At 43.7% G+C, this 20,902-nt stretch overlaps 1 protein-coding gene across 1 annotated transcript in view; it reads left to right on the plus strand.

Moving 5' to 3' along the window:
* Positions 1-17,651, plus strand: part of COL23A1 (collagen type XXIII alpha 1 chain) — a 394,193-nt gene extending 376,542 nt beyond the window's left edge. The window contains exons 25-30 of the mRNA XM_089769470.1: positions 1,860-1,886; positions 2,654-2,707; positions 4,190-4,276; positions 7,338-7,415; positions 13,490-13,528; positions 15,926-17,651. Coding sequence (XP_089625596.1) covers positions 1,860-1,886; positions 2,654-2,707; positions 4,190-4,276; positions 7,338-7,415; positions 13,490-13,528; positions 15,926-15,976 — 336 coding nt within the window. The 3' untranslated portion in view covers positions 15,977-17,651. The remainder of the gene's footprint in view (positions 1-1,859; positions 1,887-2,653; positions 2,708-4,189; positions 4,277-7,337; positions 7,416-13,489; positions 13,529-15,925) is intronic.
* Positions 17,652-20,902: the final 3,251 nt, after the last annotated feature.

Below are 20,902 nucleotides of genomic sequence, written 5' to 3' on the forward strand. Positions count from 1 at the left end.
CAGGAAATCCTAGGTTCCTATGGAATTGTTGGATAGTGAAACTTCATAATCGAATGAAATCAACCTTTAAGGGCATACCACTGCTTTAATACCATTTTTAATTTGAGGCAAAAATATAACATTAATTTAAAATCCACTCTGCAGTCTGCTTTGGCAGCCATCTCCAAAGCCAATTAGCTAATGTGGTGAAGAGAATTCCTTCTCGGACTCTCAAGTTGAGGCACATATGCCCTAATTATAGGCTACATTACTATTTTGATTGTAAAAAGTCTATTTTTGCTGAGAAGTAGATTGTCAGCCATAGAGTTCTCAGCTATCACTGGGTTTCTATTAAATGAATGCCCAAGTACATATATTCAGAAAGGCCTTAAATTTAGCAAATAGATATCTGATCAGAGACATTATAGGCTGAGTAGTGCTCCATCTATGGAGCCTGTCCATAAGACAGAAAGGAAAGCCAAATGTGTTCTGGAGCAGCACAACACAGAATAAGCCCCTTCACCTCCCTCCAGTTTTTCTTTTGCACATATTTTTTTTATTCTTCTAGGACAATGTTTCCCAAATAATGCTCTGCGGAACCCCAGGGTTCCACAAAGTGAAAGTAAGGGTTCCGCGAGAACCTGATCACTCCCACCTCCCCGAGGCGGTCTGAGGGGTGGGCAAGCTGGTGGTTGCCCAGGGCCACCATTTTCAAGGGGGCCACTGGTGGCCACAGTCTTAGGGGCAGGCTGGCGTGTTTTTGTGTTGTTGTTGATTTGATTTTTTTTTTTTTTTTTTTTTTTCTTTGCTTGACAGTTTTTCCCCCTTGTGGGGTTGTTGGTTTTTTTTTTTTTTCGGTCGACCATTTTTCCCTGGCGGCTTTTTTAAAGGGTTCCATGGCCAAATAAAATTGGGAAACACTATCCTAGTAGATGTATGTGACACAAATGATATCATCTAAGTCTTCTGAGATGGCCATGTTCTCCAGGACATTCATATATTTAAAAAAAATAAAGACAATCATAGACTTACTGAACCAAATACATCTCTGGTATAAATCCACGGAGGTTAATTTACTGGATTTCTTCTTTTTCAAAGCAGTCTATGATCAGCTGTGCTGTATTTACAGTGTCTTTAAAATTCTCCTGCCACCTTCCAACTGAATAGATATTAATGCTTTCTCCCATTACACCTATCTCGCTAGATTTCTTAATCCCCCCAAACTTGCTTTTCCAGAAATCTATATGCATGTGCTACTGTATTCTGTGACCTCTTCCCTTATTAGCTAGAATATATCTAGTTAGTTTAGGTCACAGTTCCAAGCCACCCTATTATTCTCTATCTCTTTCTCAATCTCTTCCTATGAATTGGAAGTCAATAGAGTTACACCAAGGATAATTCTGACCTACTTTTGTCAAACACAGAAGATTCTAAATCCATGGTGTCCAACCAGTTTTGAAGCAGTAGCCAGAAGAGTAGTACTATAGTAGCTACTTCTATAGCGGACTAGCCACACACAACCAGCCTAATAACCACATGTGGCTAGTGGCTAGTGTGTTGGACACCACAGTTCTAAATGATCCAACTTAGCTTGTCCACAGTCTCCATGCAATCATCTGGAAACAATCAGCTGCCTTCTAAAGAATTATTGTCAACAACAATAAAAACTCATTTGCCTCTCAGAGAGGCAAAAAAATAATTTCCCTTTAATTTTCTCCAGCCATTGTTTGCTTAAACATTAGTTATATACATTTATATTGAATCCCAACAAAACTACAAGACAGAGTTCACATAGTTATTTTGCCAAATAGTTGTAAGTTTACATAGGAGAGACACTTAACATGGTATCTTTTCTTCTACTTTTTTTTATATAACTCCAGGGCAAGCCAGGGGAGCCAGGATTAGATGTAAGTAGTGATACATTATTTTAATTATGGCATCTAAGGAACATCAAACATTATAAAATGGATGGCTTTTTTAAAAATTTTAAAAAATCCTATTTTCATATAGGCAATAAAGCAAACACTTTTTCTCTCATTTTCAATTAAATCTGATGTGCCCAGAGGAGTGACTTGGTGGATGGGAAGTAGATTTCCTATAACCAGGAGTGGCCCGAGGCCGGCTGCGGCAGCTGGCGCCCCAGTCAGAACGCGCGATCGGTGCCACCCGCCTGCACGGCCATCAATGGCCATGACGTAATAATCAGGTGCCTGGGCGCCCTGTGACATCATCATCGGGTGCCCCGGGCCGGCGGTGCCTTAGGCGACCGCTGAGTCTGCCTATGCTTACGGGCCGCCCCTGCCTATAACACACTATTTGCAGTATAGCCATTAGAATGCTCCACTTCATGCCCCACAGCTGTAGCTATGCCACAGATTAATAGGATGCCACCTAATGGCTGGATGTGGAATTACAAGTCCATTAAGAATGTATCAGACTAACATGTATCAGAATGTAACATCAGAATGTAACATCAAAATCCCTGTCCAGAGGATACAATACCATGAAGGTATATTAAACCATGAACTTTCCCCCAAAGAAATCAGCCACAGATATTTGTGTGTAAAATATGTGGATTCTTTCTAATTGACCTTCTGGGCTAGGATGCATTTGATGGAGTTGTTTGGAACTAACCTTACAAATACCTTTCTCATATTTAAAATCCTCTTGATAGGGTTTCCCAGGTCTACGAGGAGAGAAAGGAGATAAAAGTGAAAGGGGAGAGAAGGTCAGTATAGTTTATATCTTTTCTTGTCACAAAGGGCCAGATTCTGTCCTCAGTGATGGCAACCCAAGCCAGCAAGGTTAAAACAATGTAAATGGGAGAAATTTGCCCAAAGTTTATTATGAAATTTAATTTTTGTGTGTATCAATATGCACAGATATACACAAAAGCTTTTTTTATTCTATATATATAATACATTATAGAAATGTTTTCAATAACTTCACCTGTAGTCACTGCTCACAAATTTTGCAGCCCTGTGTCCTAGTGCACGAGAACTAAAGAATGAAACAGACATAGTCTAATCTTTTACTGACCAAACTGCAAGAAGTAAAAAACAAACTAAAAAAAACCCCTAATCCATGATGAAAAAGGTAAATTAGGGATCAGATCCTAAAGTTCTGGCTTCAGTGGTATCTTGCACAAGTGAAGATCCAGTGAAAACTGAATCAGCATCTCAGGTTCTAGCCATCGGTGCTTTAAAACTCTTTCTAATGCACAGATCCATGGCACTTGTAAGCCAGGTAAGGACAGTTGTTCAAAGTATAAATATTATCTTGTTGGTTTTATGCACGAATGGTTTCACTGACTAAAGTGAATGGGAATTGATTAAACATTTCTAACCTGTTATTGTCCCTAAATTAACTGCTGCCTGGCCTGCGTCCACCACAAAGACATTTGCACTGCAGCAATGTAAAGCAAAGCCTACACTGATGTGGTTTACTCCAGCATTTCACTCGTGTGAAGCCCTCTTTACTTCAGAGCAATGTATCTACATTTGGGTAGAGCTGGGCATAGCTGCCATCTTCCAGATTTCCACCTCTTCTTCCAGTGCTCCACCCCCGCCTCACCCTGCACCAGCCCTGTGGCCAATGCACTGTCCCCACCTTACGGACCCTGCATGGAGCGGCGAGGCCGTGCCATGTCTTCCCCCTCCCAGCACACTCTGTCACTCTCCCCAGAGAGCAGGAGCCCAGGTGAAGAGCAGGAGGGAGCCACTTTTAACACCAGTCCCTCCCAATCACTGCTCTAGGGACCGCAGTACCTGAGCCCTGGCAGGGAATGGAAGTCACCTCCCCACCCAGGCTCTTTCAAGCAGCCACTGGGCAGAGCTGGAGAGCAGCATCTCAGCAGCTGGAAGGGGCTGGTCCCCCCTTCCACTACTGACATCTGAACCGTGTGTTGCCCTGTCCCAGCCCCTCCCCCGGAAAACCAGAATCTTACCTTATTTTCAAAGGAAATGCTTCAAAAACCAACTTTTAGATTTTGATGAATCAACATTTTCCAACACAACCTCATCCCATTAGAACATTTCTGACTGGTTCCAATGATGCGTTTGCATCAGTGTAACGACCTCGGTGTATCTGCACCACTGTGAATCGCTCTGTGGACAAGGCCTAAAATGGTAATAGTTGGAGGTCTTACATTAATATTGAACTGTCATCCTTCTGTGTCAAGCATGGTTTAATCTTTCTATTGTGTCAACAGGGAGAAAGAGGAATACCTGGTAGAAAAGGAGCCAAGGGGCAAAAAGGAGAACCAGGCCCACCAGGGTTGGATCAGCCTTGTCCAGTGGTAGGTGATTGTTTTACGGAGGAGGAAAGCTTTGCCTTAGATTCCATGGCACCAAGACTATTCATGACACTTTTCTCTGGATTCTATGGGTACATCTAGACTACAGGCTTTTGTCGACAGAGGCTTTGTTGACATACTGTTGACAGCTTCTGTCAACAGAGCATCTAGACTACATCCAGTTCTGTCGACAAAGCAAGCTGCTTTGTCGACATGAGAGTGTAGACGCAAAGGACAGTGTAATAACGCTTTCTGTCGACAGAACTCTGTCGACAAAAAGCATTATTCCTCGTAGAATGAGGTTTACCGCTGTCGACAAAACTGCCAAGTTCTGTCGACGTTATGCCGACAGAACTCGGCAGTAGTGTTGACGCAGGTATAGTTTTGTCGACAAAAGTCCACTTTTGTCAACAAAACCCTGTAGTCTAGACACACCCTATCTGTTGGAGGTCTCTGTTTGACAGCTCAGTTATTTTGCACTAGGTCAGAAACTGTTGCTGGTTTTTTTGGTTTTGGGTTTTTTTGTGTGTGTGATTCTTTCCATTTGCACTGCTGAGATATCAGTACTCAAGACATATCGCTCACTGTAATGATCCTTTACTTGCTAGACAAGGACTGGATGCAGTAATAGAGATAAGGACCTTGTGTTAAAGACCTTCTCAGTATATTTAAAAATCAAACAAAGATGTGCGGTAGACAGTTCCTCCTTTTAAAAGAGTGGTGAGTGGTTTCACCCCAGTACATCTCTGCTCTGATATTGAGCATCTGGGGGCTTTGGAAGACAAAATGGTACTGTGAGATTAGATATTGAGTCAAATTCATTCCTGAAGTCACCAAAGATTACTTATGTGGGGTTGCATTTGGCCCTCATTTTTATTTCTTTTCCTTGGTAAGATTGATAGTTGATTGCAGTCCAGATTTCTCTATTTATAAATTAACTCAGATTACAATTAGACACACTTTCCTGTGAAATAAGGATGACTCATGCTCTATGTTTTAGGGCTGGTGTGAGAGTTGTGGCATGTTGTGCTGCATGCCCAAGGGATACCTTTTCACTGTGTATTCCCTGAGATGTCAGGGAGTTCAGGGAGGAGGCATGCTGTTGAGTGGTCTCTCTGACAACTGTTCGAAGTGGGACTGTGACTAGTACTAAAGAGCTGTCTCTCCTCAGAGAGCAACTGGGACTGGTTGAGAGTGAATCAGAGAATCTTCCTTCCAGTTCCTCAGAACTGCTGGGTTTTAGAGACTAACTGTAACCGGGTCCTTGGGGCTGTGTAGCCTAGTGGCTAGGTTGCAGAGTGAGCAGGCGAAGAGTGGGGCGTGGGCCCCCAGCCGCTAGTGCTCCTGGCCAAGGAACACACTGCCTAGTCAAGTCTTTAAGTTTGGGGCGTGGCCCAAGAGTCCAGATTCCCCTTAGCTGGTGCTTCTCAATAGGTTCCTCCCTTTTCCCATAAAGGGGGTGGCTTATTTGTTCCCATGGCTGCTAAGCAGACAGGCTCTGGTTTGCGTCCTGTAGACTGCTGTCCTGCCTCCTTGCTCCTCAGCCACTGAGTAGAGTTCCTTCCTTTTCTCCTCTCCCCAGGCCTGGCATTGACTGCAGGTAAAGAGGGGTGGGGCTACTTGGGCCCAAAGGCTTTCTTTTAACCCCTGGGATGACAGGCTCTCCCTTCTGCACTTCCTCACACCAACATTAATCAAACTTACCATGTATGTTTCCAGAGGTTCGTATGCATTCGATAGGGCCTAGTGAGATTCTCTTTTATGCCAAGGTAGGCAGGTGGGCAATATCTTGTATTGGACCGACCACTGTTGGTGAAAGAGATAAGCTCTGAAGCTACACAGAGCTCTTCTTGATCAAGGTAGTCCTTTTCTAAACTACTGTTTTCTTCAGACCTCTAAAATGGCTGTGTCTTAGTAAAATGCTTTGAGATTTATGGATGAAAGTGACTATTATTATTAAAGTCATATTATTTCCAGGGATGAAAGTAAGTATTCAGGTAGTCAGGTCGACTACTCGCATTTTCCCCCACCTTGCTGCCTCTGTATTAGAGGCAGCAAGGAGGAGGAAGCAGGAGCTGGGGGGAGCCAGCTTAAAAGCCAGTTTCCCCAGCACCGTCTTCACGGTGCCACCTGCCCTCCCTCCACCCCCGCGTTGCTATCTCTATTAGAGGCAGCAACACTGGGGGGGGGGGGGTGGGCACGGGAGGCTGCTACGAAGCAGCCTCTGCCCACAGCGAGTCCAAGCTAGCCACAGACAGAGGCTGCTCTGGTAGCAGCTTCTGGATCTGGCGTGACACCGGCTGGCACAGGGTCCGGGACCTAGCCTCACTGTGGCACTGCAGTTTAAATATAGTAGGAGCCAGCTGCCTGCCCCCCCACACCCAGGTCTTACTACATTTAAAATGCAGAGACGCAGCGGGGGTAGTTCCCAGACCCAGTGCCAGCTGGGACTGAGCACCTTTCCCTTCAACTAATCGTGTAGTTGATAAGAATTCTATCGACTACAAGATTAGTTAAATACCCACTTCTTAACATCCCTCCTCATTTCATAACGTACTCCAGACACTGATCTACTTTGGAGAACTTACTTTAAACAAGCTACAATAAATGATTTTAGGCCTGATCTATACTTAAAACTTTTGCCAACATAGCTATCAGTCGCATCTGATTTTTTTTCTTCCTTCAGCCTACAACTGACCAACATAACTGTGCTGGCATAAGCTTTAATGCAGATGCAATGTTTTTGCTGGTATATCTTATTTTATTCAGGACACTGGCATAAGCTATACCAGCATCTATAATTCATTTTGGCTTTCTATACATCATCTCTTTGTGTGTCAAATTATTTTACTTCCTTGGTTTTAGCTTTGCTCTTACAAAGTTATAAGATTCTTGTCTGATGACAATGTTGATTGTGTCTAGTTGAATTTGCTATTCTTGTGTCGTCAAAAATAGTTTTATAGTAATTTGAACCCATTTTCTTTCTTTTGCTGATGAAATGATGTCTAAGTAACTTTGTTCTGTGTCCTTCACCAATCTCAACAAGCAGTTCATTTTCAAACAGGGAGATCGTAATATTAAAGGCGATAAAGGGGAGCCAGGCTTACCAGGCCTGAATGGGTTGAGCACACCCTGCTCTTTGGTATAGTATCTCTTCGCTTTGCTTTTCTTGCATGGCTCTTGTGTGCAATTGTTTCTGAAGCTGCAAAGCCCTTTCATGATGGATATGTGAGTGCACTTCCATAAGAAGAGAGGGAAAAACACATTAGATTCAGAGCCGATTTGTACTTAGAATCAAAGAGCTGGAAGAGACTCAGGAGGTCATCAAGTCCAGCCCCCGGTCCAAGGCAGGACCAATCCAAACTAAATCAACCCAGCCAGGGCTTTGTCAAGCCAAGACTTAAAAACCTCTAGGAATGGAGATTCCACCACCTCCCTAAGTAACCCATTCCTGTGCTTCACCACCTTCCTAGTGAAATAGTTTTTCCTAATATCCAACCTAGATCTCTCCCACTGTAACTTGAGACCATTGCTTCTTGTTCTGCCATCCATCACTACTATGAACAGCCTTTCTCCATCCTCTTTGGAACCTGCCTTCAGGAAGATGAAGGCTGCTATCAAATCCCCCCTCACTCGTCTCTTCTGCAGACTAAACAAACCCAAATCCCGCAGTCTCTCCTCATAGGTCATGTGCTCCAGCCCCCTAATCAGTTTGGTCGCCCTCTGCTGGACTCTCTCCAATGCATTCACATCCTTTCTATAGTGGGGGGTGTGACGGCTTTCTGCGGGTGTGAGCGCCCCCTCCCGACAGGGCAGGGGGGTTCAGCGGACCCACCGTCTAGGGTTAATGTGTGACTGTCCCGGGGTTCGTCCCTCTGGGTAAGGGAACCTGAGTGCTATCACCTGGCCGTGCGTCCGGACCGGGGTTCGGCGAACTCACTGCCCTGCCCTGTTGGGGGGGTCCCTGGATCTGGTAGGACAGGGGTGGGGGAAGGGAACTTCCGGCGGTCCGTCCTGAGGAAAGGTCCTCTCCGGAAGGGGATGATGAGTATCAAGCGTCTCACTTCGCAGTCTTGGTTGCCCTGTGCCCGTCGAGTCGCGGGGCGGGCTTACGATGGGGTTTAGTGGGTGGGCTGGGGCTGTGGGTGAAGGGGCAAGGTGTGGGGGACCCGGGCCCACCCTCTCCACTGGGTCCTAGTCCGGGGCCCTAAGTGGGGGAACAACGGTGGCGTTCCTCCCACGACAGGTGGGGACTATCCCCATAACTCAATGTCCACGGGCGCCAGAAGGGCCTTGCCCCGGGCTCCTTCCACTCCCCACTCACAGCCGCCCTGCCGGCGTATCTGTCTGAGGCACTTACCCCGCCTGAACCGTCGGCCCCCTCCAGCTGCCGTCCTGGGGGTTCCTGTGCCGGCTCTCTTGTCCTCCAATGGGGGGGATCCCAGCCTGCTTGCTAGGTGGGCGGCAGCTCCTCCTGGTGCCACCCCTAGCCGCCCTGCTCAGCCGCTTTTCAAGAGGCCCGGGCAAGGATGCCGGGGAAGCTGGCCCCGCCCCCCTGGGCGTCCTTCCGCTCCACGGCATAAGGGCCGGGGCTTGCCACTCCACCCCTGGCCCTGCGCAACCCCGTATGGCTGGCACGCTGCTCAGACTCCCGGCCCGCCTGCTGCAGCTGATCCTGGCCCCGCCCTCCCAACCGCGGGGCTGGGCGCCTTTCCCCGCGTCGCGTCTCCGCCCAACCGGGGTTGTCACGGCCTCCCGGGCCGTCTGCCTGCCCGTCTGGCACTGGGGGGGGGGGAGTGGTCCTCCGCCCTGGGTAAGTGCGGACCCTGCCGGGTCTGTCACAGCGGGCCCAGAACTGCACACAATATTCCAGATGTGGCCTCACCAGAGCTGAAAAAAGGGAAATAATCACTTCCCTGGATCTGTTGGCAATGCTCCTCCTAATGCACCCCATACTGTTGACTAATATCCAGCTTCTCATTCACTGTAATCCCCAGGTCCTTTTCTACACAACTGCTACTTAGCCATTCGGTCCCCAGCCTGTAACTATGCTTGGGATTCTTCCGTCCCAAGGGCAGGACTCTACACTTGTCCTTGTTGAAACTCATCAGATTTCTTTTGGTCCAATCCTCTAATCTGTCCAGGTCACTCTGGATCCTCTCCCTACCCTCCAGCATATCCACCTCTCCCCCTAGCTTAGTGTCATCTGTGAACTTGCTGAGGGTGCAATCCATCCCCTCATCCAGGTCATTAATAAAGATGTTGAACAAAACCAATCCTAGAACCGAACCTTGGGGCACTCCGCCATCCAGAAACCGACCGCCATCCTGACATCGAGCCGTTGGTGGTTATAGCGGTACACTGACAGGCCATGCACTGAAAGAGCATTTGCTGTGTCAGAATTGAGTTCACATATTAGCTGTCAACAGGTTAAAGTGCAAAGATTATGTGAAAAGATGTGTGCATGTCTGTGCTGTGTAAAGTGACTCTGCATGGCCAACTGAAGGAGCTTGTTGTAAAAAACATAGAAAATAATGCATGTTTAGCCGATCAGTGTTCTTCTTTCAAAAAACAAAGGGGCAGTATACAATCATTCTTCCACAAAATTAAATGGGTTCTTACATATATCAAGGAAACCAAATACATACAGGGGAACCCAGTGAACTCTTGACATTTCCCTCAGAGTAGTTTTATTTACAAAGGTATATCCCATTTTAATTTCAGGGAATACTTCAATACCGGTAAATACTGAGGGTGTAGTACTAGTAAAATATCAAGATTTTAATGGCACTGTATATGGAATCTTGTTTCTTCTGTATGTAGACAGTAGATACACCTGCTGATACAGTATTTCCATTTCCTAATTACTATGCATGTGGATTAACCTATACATCATGGTTTCAAAAGACCCTTTATTTGAGTAGCTGTCAGCCTGCTCTTCCTGACCTGCTGCATCACATTGCTGGGTACTATTGACAGGTCTCAGGTCATGTGCAGATAGCATGCTCTCTGGGCAGTGTTTGCAAACTATTTTTTAAGTGTGTAAAGCACTTTGGGATTCTTTGGGGGGAAAGGTGCTACATAAATGCAGGTGAATATTATTATTTCCAAAATAAACATATAAGTTGTATATTTTAATGAAAAGTTCCTATCTGGGACAAGATGGTGACTTTACAGGTTGAACCCTCTCTAGTCTGGCACCCTCAGGACCTGACCGGTGCTGAACCAGAGAATTTGCCAAACCATGAGAGATCAATATTGTCTAGCAGCATTACCAGCACGTCCACTGCTTACTGGGCTCTTAGAAGACTTTTAGGGGTAAACTAGAGCTAAATAACAGCACAAAACACTGAGAGCCAGGACTGGTGGCTATAAACAAAGTTTATGGAACCGTGGGAAACTTGGCCACTCCCATGATAAGTGGACATCTGGCTCACTAAACTCATGCAGGACCACAGATGTTGCCAGACAGAGTGCTGGACTGGAGAGGTTCAATCTATACTTTAGAGTCAAGGAGGGAGAATAGGTCATATTTCAACCCCATGGCATCTTGCCAGCAGAAGGTATAGGGCAAGACAGAGTGGGCTCAGGATTGGCTTTGACTGATGGACGTCTGGATATAAGAACTGGGTTCCTAGTCCAATCCACCACACTCCTCCCATCATATTGTACCCCCTGCAGCAGAGGGCAAGAATTTACATGACCTCTAGCAAATAGGTATTCAAGTGGTTTGACAAAGTGTTCTCTTTCCAAGGTACTTAATCAGAAATTCAAAATTGCATATGGTGGCAGTGAGAACACTGACCATGTTCTCTCTCTCTGTAATTATATGATAAAAGATGTGTTATTGTAGCATGCCCTGTGTATCGTGACAAGAATAATAATGGGACGGTGTCACTTGCCATCTGTTACACTAGCAAGTTAACTAGGTAAGGTTACCTTAACTTATAAAAGATAATACAAAATATAAATAATAGGCTAGGAAATGTTAGGAAGTAGGGACCTGTTTTTTAAAAGGAGCGGCCCAAAGTCCATGTGCATTTTTCACTTATATGTACCACAGTTACTGTAACTATGCATGCAAAGCTGGTATCTGCAAACACAATAGCTAATTAGTTACCTTTTCACCGACTTGTGTGAACAACCAAGTTGCACATACATACACAGTATTTAAATGTGCAGACATACACACACTTGCCTTATGCGCTTTAAAAATCCAGCCCCAGAAATTGAGTAGGTGGTTTAATCTGCTATCTCTTCCAATGTGGCTTTGAACTGGAGAGTTCCCCCCCCCCCAACTATAACCAAATTTTACCAACTTTCCCATGTCCATGGCACTCTGATACCTCTGTGTGTCAGTAACTAAGCATAAAAGGCCCAATCTTTTTACTTGTGCTCTTGCTGAATACTCTGTTACTACTCCCATGTGTCATCATTATTCATATTACTGTAATGGCATGGACCAAGACCCGTGAATGTTTAACCAGTTAACCAGTAAGCCTCACACCTTTAACGGGTAAGGCTTATCGGTTAAGGTTAACTGGTGGGTGCTGGAGCAGCACCCCACCTGCTACAGACAGGGGGCTGCTTCAGCCCAGCTAATGACAGCCCAGCCCCTGTCTGCAACGGGCGGGCGGAGGGGAAGGAAGGAGGAGAGTGCTCCAGCCCAGTAGTGGGTAGCCCCCCCCCCCCCCGACTCATATCCCTTTTAACGAGTTAAACAATGTTTAACGGATTAGCCAATTACACAGGATTTTATATCCCTACTCTGGTGTGTTAAGTGGTAGACAAAAACAGAATAAAATGATGGACCCTGCCCCAGAGAGTTTACAATCTAAGGCTATGTCTATACTGCACTCTTCTTGCACAAAAGCCTATGCAAATGAAGCATGGATTAGCACATTGCCATGCTTCATTTGCATAATTAATTAGGGGCCTTTTTGCGCAAGAGGCTTTTGCACCAAAAGGAGCTGTGTAGATGGCTCCTTTTTGTGCAAAAGCTTCTTGCGCAAAAACAGCACCTAATTAACTATGCAAATGAAGCATGGCAATATGCTAATCCATGCATCATTGGCATATGCTTTTGCTCAAGAAGAGTGCAGTATAGATGTAGCCTAAGAGAAATCTCACTGAAATCAGTGGACCAACGCAAGACTTCTCAAAGGGGATTAAGTGTTGTAGGATCAGACTAAAACAAATTGAGATGTTATTAAAAAAAATAAAGCCTAAAACAGTGGTTCCCATCCTTTTTTAAACTGGGGACCAGCAAACCCATTCATTATGCAGATAATGAATATGCAAATAACATGTTACCTGTCTGCCGAAAGCTTCAGCCCCCAGAGTCCTTCAGGGCCAGCCCTAACCACTAGAGCCCTCCACTATCCCCCAGTGCCAGCCACTGGCCGCCGAGTCCCCTTCACACAACCCCCTAAGTGTCAGCCTCCCACCCCCAGAGCTCCCCAATGCCAGCTCCCCACCCTGGATGCCCCAGTGCCCCCCAATGTCAGCCCCCCACCTCTTAGAGCCAGCCCCACCCCCAGACCCTCCAGGACTAGCCCTGCCCTTGGAGCCCCCAGTGCCTGCCCCACCCCCCTCACCTAGCTCTGCACTGTCTCCCAGCTGCCAGCTGAGTGCCGCTGCCGGGATCATGGCTGCTCTAAGGCTGCCGTGCTGGGTTCCACATGGCCCTCCCAATGCACAGCAAACTGCTCTTCCATGTCCAAGAGGAGAGCCCGCCCCCTCTCCCTCCCCGGCTCTGGCTGGTTGAGAGAGATGGGGCAGGACATGCCTCTCCCAATAGCTGTGGCAGGAGAGGAGGCACTGGGCTGTGTACCCCAACCCCAACCCCCAGAGTTGCCACGGTCCAGCAGCCAGAAGTCCGTGGCCTGGTAGCTGGGAACTGCTGCCCTAAAACAAGCAAACCACCAAAAGCTGTGCTCCTGCAAAATTCCCTCCATCTGTACTTGTGTAAACCACAGCCTTTTAAATCAGGTTGTGAAATTAATTCATTATGAGTCCAGTTTTTTATTACTCCTAATACACTGTTTCTCTTGCCTATGTATTTTTATTTATATACAATATACGTTTTTGCATGGTAATTAGAATCCTTCATTATCAATTGTGCTGTTGAATCCTGCATCATGGCCTGAATTTTTTTCAGCATGACACTTAGGTAACTTCCAACAGAAATGATACCTGTGAATTGATTTTTTTCAGGGACCAGATGGACTGCCTGTACCGGGATGTTGGCACAAGGTAGAGTGAAGTTCCCTGCTTTGTCAGTGGTTTGAATTCAGTTGCAGTTTTCTTTTTTATTTGTGTTTCAGAACTTCGCGTAAACTGCAATGGAGAACGTACCTTATGTAGAAATTGCCATACTGCATCAGAGCAGAACCGCTGTAGTCTGTCTCTTACAATAGTAGAATCAGATGCTACAGAGGAAGTGGATAAAATTCCATAGCTTGCAGTTGTTGAATACCTTCCTCATAAATCTTGTCCATAGAGTGCTAAAGTTGTTTTTTGACTTCAGACTTGGCTTCCCCAGGGCTCCATTTTTACGCTTGCATTTTAGGGATCCAGTCATGTTCATCGTTACTTAATCAGTTTAGTAACTTGATTAATATGGGTAGCTTGCATTTAGGTTAATGGAAACATCTATGTGAAAAAAAGCTACTCAGTTTGCAGGTTTGGGCAAGTTATATCTCTTTGTACCAGATTTATGGGCACACTTAGATGTTTATGCATCCAAGTGGCCTAAATTACACAGACTAATATTTGTACCACCAAACAGCTAAACTGGCCCAGAGAGTGGAAGGTTACGTTTATAGGATGCATACATAATCCATTTTGTAAATATAATAAAATGTTAAAAATTAAATGTTTCAGTTGTTCTGCACAAATGAAAACTAAGTTAAGCCCAAATTTTTGGAATAAATGTGCCTCACTCTAACCCAAGGTAGTGCAGAATAGGAATTATGCTGAAAGCTTCCTCACCAATAAGATTCAAATAAATGTATTAAAATTATTTTTCCCAATTCTCTTGATGTCATCCTCAGTAACCACAAATTACTTGAGAATATAGCTTTTTAGTGGCTTTTTATGACAGCAAAGATGCCACAGTTTTCAAGGATGCCACTGTGCTTGTGAACTTACCATCAGGGGTAGCTTTAATGAATTGGGAACAGTGAAAGCTTCTTTGCTGAATGTTCCTTGCCACTTTATTAGTGAAGGTGCTTGACTCAAGAAATCTGGGTTTAACTTAATTTCCATTCTAGCTTTACAGTTCTCTGTTAGGCCCTGCCCATACTTAAGCTTTTAGCCATGATTCTGAAACCAGGTCGAATTTTTAGGCTCTTTAACCAAGTTACAAATCAATTGGCTTCATACCGGACAGGGGTGCTGGAACAATTTTTATATAGTGATGGTGCTGAAAGCAGAAGCAATGTACTTGTTATTGCAACTTGAAGCCAGGTGGTACTGCCAAACCCCTCACCCAAGAGTATTTCTGCTTTCCGATTTGTGTGTCCATACCTGAAAGTGTGTATCAGAGCATTCTAGGAAAATCTGGACAGCTATTTCATAGTGCCTCAGTAGTGGAGATAAAGCACCCTAATGCATACAGACAGGGTATGTCTACACTACCACACTATTTTGAAATAACCGGGGCTATATCGAAATAATGTCAAGCTAGAGGACTTCTTACTCCGACTCCTGTAACCCTCCTTGTACAAGGAATAAGGGAAGTTGGAGGAAGAGTGCTCTATTTTTAAATAAGTGCTGTATAGACACCCCCTATTTTGAAGTAAGACATACAACTGATGTAGCTCAGTTTGCATAGCTTATTTCGAGTTAAGCCCTGCAGCGTAGATGCACCCAGGGAAGAACATCAGGAGCACACAAGATAGTGCATCCTGGGATAGTGCCCAGAGAGCTATGGAGCAGGACTGCCCAAACTAATTATGTGGGGTATGGTTAAGGCATTTTCTCTGTACCGCCAAAGGACAGTACTGTAAATCCGTTACAGACAGAGAAGCAAGTCCCAGACTAACAGTCTGGCAATGCTGCAGTTATTAACCAGATTTTAACCATGTGATGTGGGGATATAAACTTAAGAGCTGACCACATCACTAGCTGGTTACAAACTCAGTTAAAATGTGGGCAGGGCCTTTAAGGGGAACTGTATTTAATTCTATGCTGAAGCATTTAGGGCTAATTCTTACTGTATTAACAATAATTAACTACTTTGCGATGAATGAGTGTGTTTGTGAATAAAATGTCTGTCTGTTTTTTTTCAGTGATCTCTAAGCATGAAGCTTAAAGTATGTAAATAGTGTGACATATTTTAACTTTTTTAATTTTTGTAAAAAAAATCAACAGTAATATATTGATCTTTTTTATACTGGATGCTGTCATTTATGGACTTTCAACATGTTCTGAAGTTTCTCAAGCCCATAGGACATGCATGACAACATTGGGAGTTTATATACAAACAAGCTGCAGTGGACAGAAATAATGGTATTTGCTGCTAATGCTTCTGTGTGAACTAACAGTACTGAGACAAATTGTTGCCTAGTGTGCCTAAAAGCATGGAGGATGGAGATCCTTCTAAATTTGACTTTCAACTCTGCATTTCTGTTGCCCACTCACTAAAAGGATGAAAAAGCATGGCTGAAAGTAAAAAAGAAAAGAAGAATGCAGCCCTAGAAATGAAGGAAAGAATCATTTGTCATCCGACCGAGTGAAAGGACTTTCAGCTTGCCCAACCCCATTCGCTGCTACAGGCTCCTACCCTGATGGAAATAATACATTTTTGACTAACTATAATGAACTAGGCTATCTGTGCATGCTTCAACTACTAATGACAAAACTCTGGAAGAAACATACATTTAATCTTCTTGGTTATGTGGCTAAAGAGTTTGAAGAGTCTTGCTGAGGAGTCCGTCTTTGTTACTGCAGAACCCAGAGAACCTGGGAAATCTCATCTGCCAAACAAACTTTTTTTTTAATTGCTATCTTAGGCTCAGTGAATAGCAAGAACGCTGCTAAAGTCTTTTCTAAAGCAAGAGATTAATTAAAAGTGCCACATGGGTGTTCCCAAAACTTGGAAGAACTTACAGTATGAAATAGTGTTCAATTACCTCAGTTGGTGGGGCTTATTTTCTGAACATTGTATAATTTGATCTACATACTCCTCCTTCATCAATCCCCTTTCCCCCATACCCCTCTCTCTCTGTGCTGTAAATGAGTTTGAACTCAGGCTGAGTGTATATCACACAGTCACTCAAAAATACCATGTGAACTGAGTGACATTCTGAATCCCATTCTGAAAGTTGTCTTTGACCAGCTCCATTCTGTTCTTGAAGAAATGAGAACATCCAGAAAGCTAATGGTTGCTCTTTGTGGGATGAGGAGAGGGCTTCACTGTAAATGCCAATGACATTGAAAAGTGGTCAGACAAAACTTAGATATATTGGTAAACAGGTTGACCCTATTTCCTCCCTTAGGTAAAGCCTAATTAACCAAAATGTCAAGACCCAGGCAGTAGGTGCAGGAGCAAGAGTAGTAAGGTAGCAAGGCAGATTGGTGAAACCTAAAAGAGTGATTGCCCATCCATCAAATACGCTGGTCCTGGATGGGAGCAGCAGCTGCATACCTAGCTGTACAGAGTCAAATAGCTGGGGAAGGGAGGTATTGACATCTTGGAAGAAGCTGTAGATTGGACTGAGAAGAGTTGACTCTGAAAGGAAAAGGATGCACAGCAAAGCACTGCAATCCTTTGATCTCTGTGCACCTCCCAATGCACTTCTTAGTAGCACAGTGGAACTAAAGGATAAAGAAAGAGGCATCATCACAGTTTTGTGCCTATGCTGCTTTTTGTGTTGATACAAGCCTTGTGTTTAGGCCATTATTCCATTGAGTCTACTGGGCACATGCAAGCTTATGTTGATGTGAGAATACAAAAAGAATGAAAGCAGCATGCTCAGTGCGAGATGGTGCTCCATAAAAGTCCCCAAACAGATAGTAGAAAGTTTCAGAATGATGCCTATGAATTAGCATCAATGCGTCAGTGCATTATTTCTACTAGATGTATTTAGGAAAGCCTCCTAGACAACTGAGAGTGTTAATGCCAGAAATGGACATACAGCTTATCATGGTAGGAGCTGTGGACTACATAAACTTCACAGGAATATGCAGTTAACTTCATTTCTTATATTTGTCAGCCACTCTGGTTTTGTATTACTTGCCTTTGTATAAAGACTATAAAGGTGTACGCTGTATTTTTTACTTTTCTCTATAATTATACTGATTAAAATTCAGATTAATCGGTCAAGAAAAAGGGATTATAATTTAACCAGCAAATAAAAATGCATTTTAATTATTTGTAACATTTCCTGTTTGACTATGTTAGCATGAACCTAGGTATCTTTTAGAGTATGTCAACAGGATCTACATTGGGGCATTTACAGTATAGCCCACAGCTTTACAAATCATACTACTCTAGTGCACTAAAGTAAACAAGCTCTAAAGCTAGAGTGATTTATTTCATTCCCTGTTGTTTGGGGCAGTCCTAGCTCTATGCTTGCTTTGAGAGCTGCACCCTTCTGCCTATCATTTCAATCATGATAAGTGCCCAATTGTTGATTTTGTTTACACTTAACAGTTTGAAGCACAGCTGTGGCATTGCTGCCACACCAGTGCTTTCAAGTGAAAGTGTGGCCATGGCAGAGTGCTGCTCTATGTAAACCACCTCTGTGAGGGGAGTGGCTAACGGTGCTGGGAGCCCGGTTCACACTGGTGCTTTACAGCACTGTAACTTGCTGTGCAAGGGGAGGGGAGAGGAGTATTTTTTCAAACCCCTGAGCCAGAAGGCTAGAGCGCTGTAAAGTGCCAGCATTGACTTGGCCTGAGTTCCAGTCCATTTGCCTGGTCTGACCTAGTCCATGCAGAATTTTATGTAAATCTCTCACTGTTGGTCTAGCATTAATGTAGCACAATTAATGCTAGCAACGGAGTGACTGCATCAATGCTATACTAGGCTACGTCTAGACTGGCCCCTTCTCCGGAAGAGGCATGCAAAGCAGGCAAGTCAGAATAGGGAAATCCGCGGGGGATTTAAATATCCCCCGCGGGATTTAAATAAACATGGCCGCCGCTTTTTTTCCGGCTTGGGGAAAAGCCGGAAAAGAGCGTCTAGACTGGCGCGATCCTCCGGAATAAAGCCCTTTTCCGGAGGATCTCTTATTCCTTGCAAGTAGGAATAAGAGATCCTCCGGAAAAGGGCTTTATTCCGGAGGATCGCGCCAGTCTAGACGCTCTTTTCCGGCTTTTCCCCAAGCCGGAAAAAAAGCGGCGGCCATGTTTATTTAAATCCCGCGGGGGATATTTAAATCCCCCGCGGATTTCCCTATTCTGACTTGCCTGCTTTGCATGCCTCTTCCGGAGAAGGGGCCAGTCTAGACGTAGCCCTAGTGTTGGGAGATCTTCCCATAGGGAAGATACCTTCTGTCCTTTCAAAATATTTCACATAATTGCAAACTCCAGGTCAGTGCTACCAGAATATAGACATTGGGAGCCTGAGATAGAACCACTGACAACGTTTTACACAACCTAATGATTGTTGGGGAAATTGTAGTTTGCAGCTGATGAAATCACCTACAGGTTGGAGCTCTCTACTCCAGCACCCTCAGGACTTGACCAGTGCCGAACCAGAGAATTCGCCGAACCACAGAAGGTCAATATTGTAGTGAGTGGGTTTCTCTATTTTTATTTCACCGAGGCAAATAAATGGACCAGTGCTTGCAATGCTGCTTAAGAATGTCTGACTGTACTGATAAACCATATATTAGCCTATGCCTAACCAAGGCTTATCAGCTCTCTTCATAACAAAGTGTTGTTGTTACTGCTTTGGCAAAAGAAAACAAGTTGATAAAGCATAAAAAACATGCTTATGCTTAGCATCATTACTAGCACTTCTACTGCCTTCTGGTCCCTTAGAAGGCATTTAAGGATAGTTGCTGAATAACAGCACAGAACACTGAGAGCCAGGACTGGTGGCTGTAAACAAACTTTATGGGACGGTGGGAAACTTGGCCAAACCCACTATAAGCAGACAACCGACTAACTAAAATCATGCCGGACCACAGATGTTGCCAGACCACAGTGAGTCACACTAGAGAAGTTCAACCTGTACTTGGAGGCTAAATGAAGAATGTTTCTCCTAATTAAGAAAGTGATTGGGAGAAAACTCAGTCTGATTCCAAACTGAAAATAGTTTTGCCCAAGCCTTGATAGTTATTTCTGGAAGTTAAATTAAGAAATCATGTTACTACATACTTTATTTTCTTTCATCCATTCACAGATGCTGACATTTTTGTATACACAATGATGATACATTTATTTCTTCTGTATATTTAAAATATCTGTGAATGTTTTCTCCTAATGTTAAAACTGAAATATTTCTTATGCGCAAACCAAAGTATAAAATGTTTGTCAGCTTTTCCGTTTTATAGTTTCATATGTTTGGTGTCTGATGTCTTTTAAACTAAACAAGTCATTTTCATGCTAAAACTGAAAATGATGGAATCTACCCATGTCTAAAATATCTACTAAGCATATTCCATATTTTTAAGCTGCCTGCTATATTACCATGGTTATCTACTATAAAAGGTTGTACATTTGTTATGGCCAAAGGTTCCATGACAGAAACCCTGTCCTTAGGGTTGCTTTTTTGTTTGTTTTTATTTAGTCTCACAGACAAATGTATGTAGTTACACAGATGACATAAAACTGGCATCAGCCCATGATGGAGCAAGGTTCCTTCATGATATTTTACAAATTTTGGTCCCAATCCTGCAGTTAGATCTGTTCAGACAAACCCTTCCCTCCAGAGAGATTCAAATGCATGATCAGAACTTAGATAGTCTCTACATACCATGTAGTAGAGCTTGAGTTTTCAGCTATTACACACCACTACATTGTGTTATGCAATTCACTTATAAAGTAAATGGTATTTATTTAAATCTTCTCAACACTTCCTATGACAAACAACTTACAATATTGTTTTGCCATGGCACTTGCAGATTTATTGCCATGATAAACAGCCACCCTTTGCCATAAATCATCTTTCAGTATAAATAAATGTACATCCTTTTGGCATGAAATTTCAATAAACAAAACTAGTACAATGTAATACCCATTTGGCACATCAATAGCAATTGAATTGTTGTTTAATGTTGCCCCCTAGAGGAATATGTTTTCTAGTTAAATAAGTAGCTTTATGTTGGGGAAAGACAAATCAGATTTTTCTGATGTTAATTTGGGGGAGAAGTATGGATAACTGTCATGTATTTTATTGAAATATATCTGTAAAACAACAGAATACTTACTTAAATATAGTTTCATATTTTCAATTTTTTTCATCTTGTACATTTTCTGACATATCACCATAATGGGAAACACCATAAGATTCTCATTTGTTCTTACTTAATTATTGTCCTAGTAATTAAATCACTTTGCTTCTTAGACAAAAAATCTGAGCTTGCCAGCCAAACTTCCACAGAAAAAGTTTGAGAGGAAAGAAAACTCTTAAATATTTTCCATATTATCAGATTTATCTGACCAATGAGCCAA

The sequence above is a fragment of the Pelodiscus sinensis genome, chromosome 16, assembly GCF_052426305.1.
Source record: "Pelodiscus sinensis isolate ZL-2025 chromosome 16, ASM5242630v1, whole genome shotgun sequence".
NCBI lineage: Eukaryota > Metazoa > Chordata > Testudines > Trionychidae > Pelodiscus > Pelodiscus sinensis.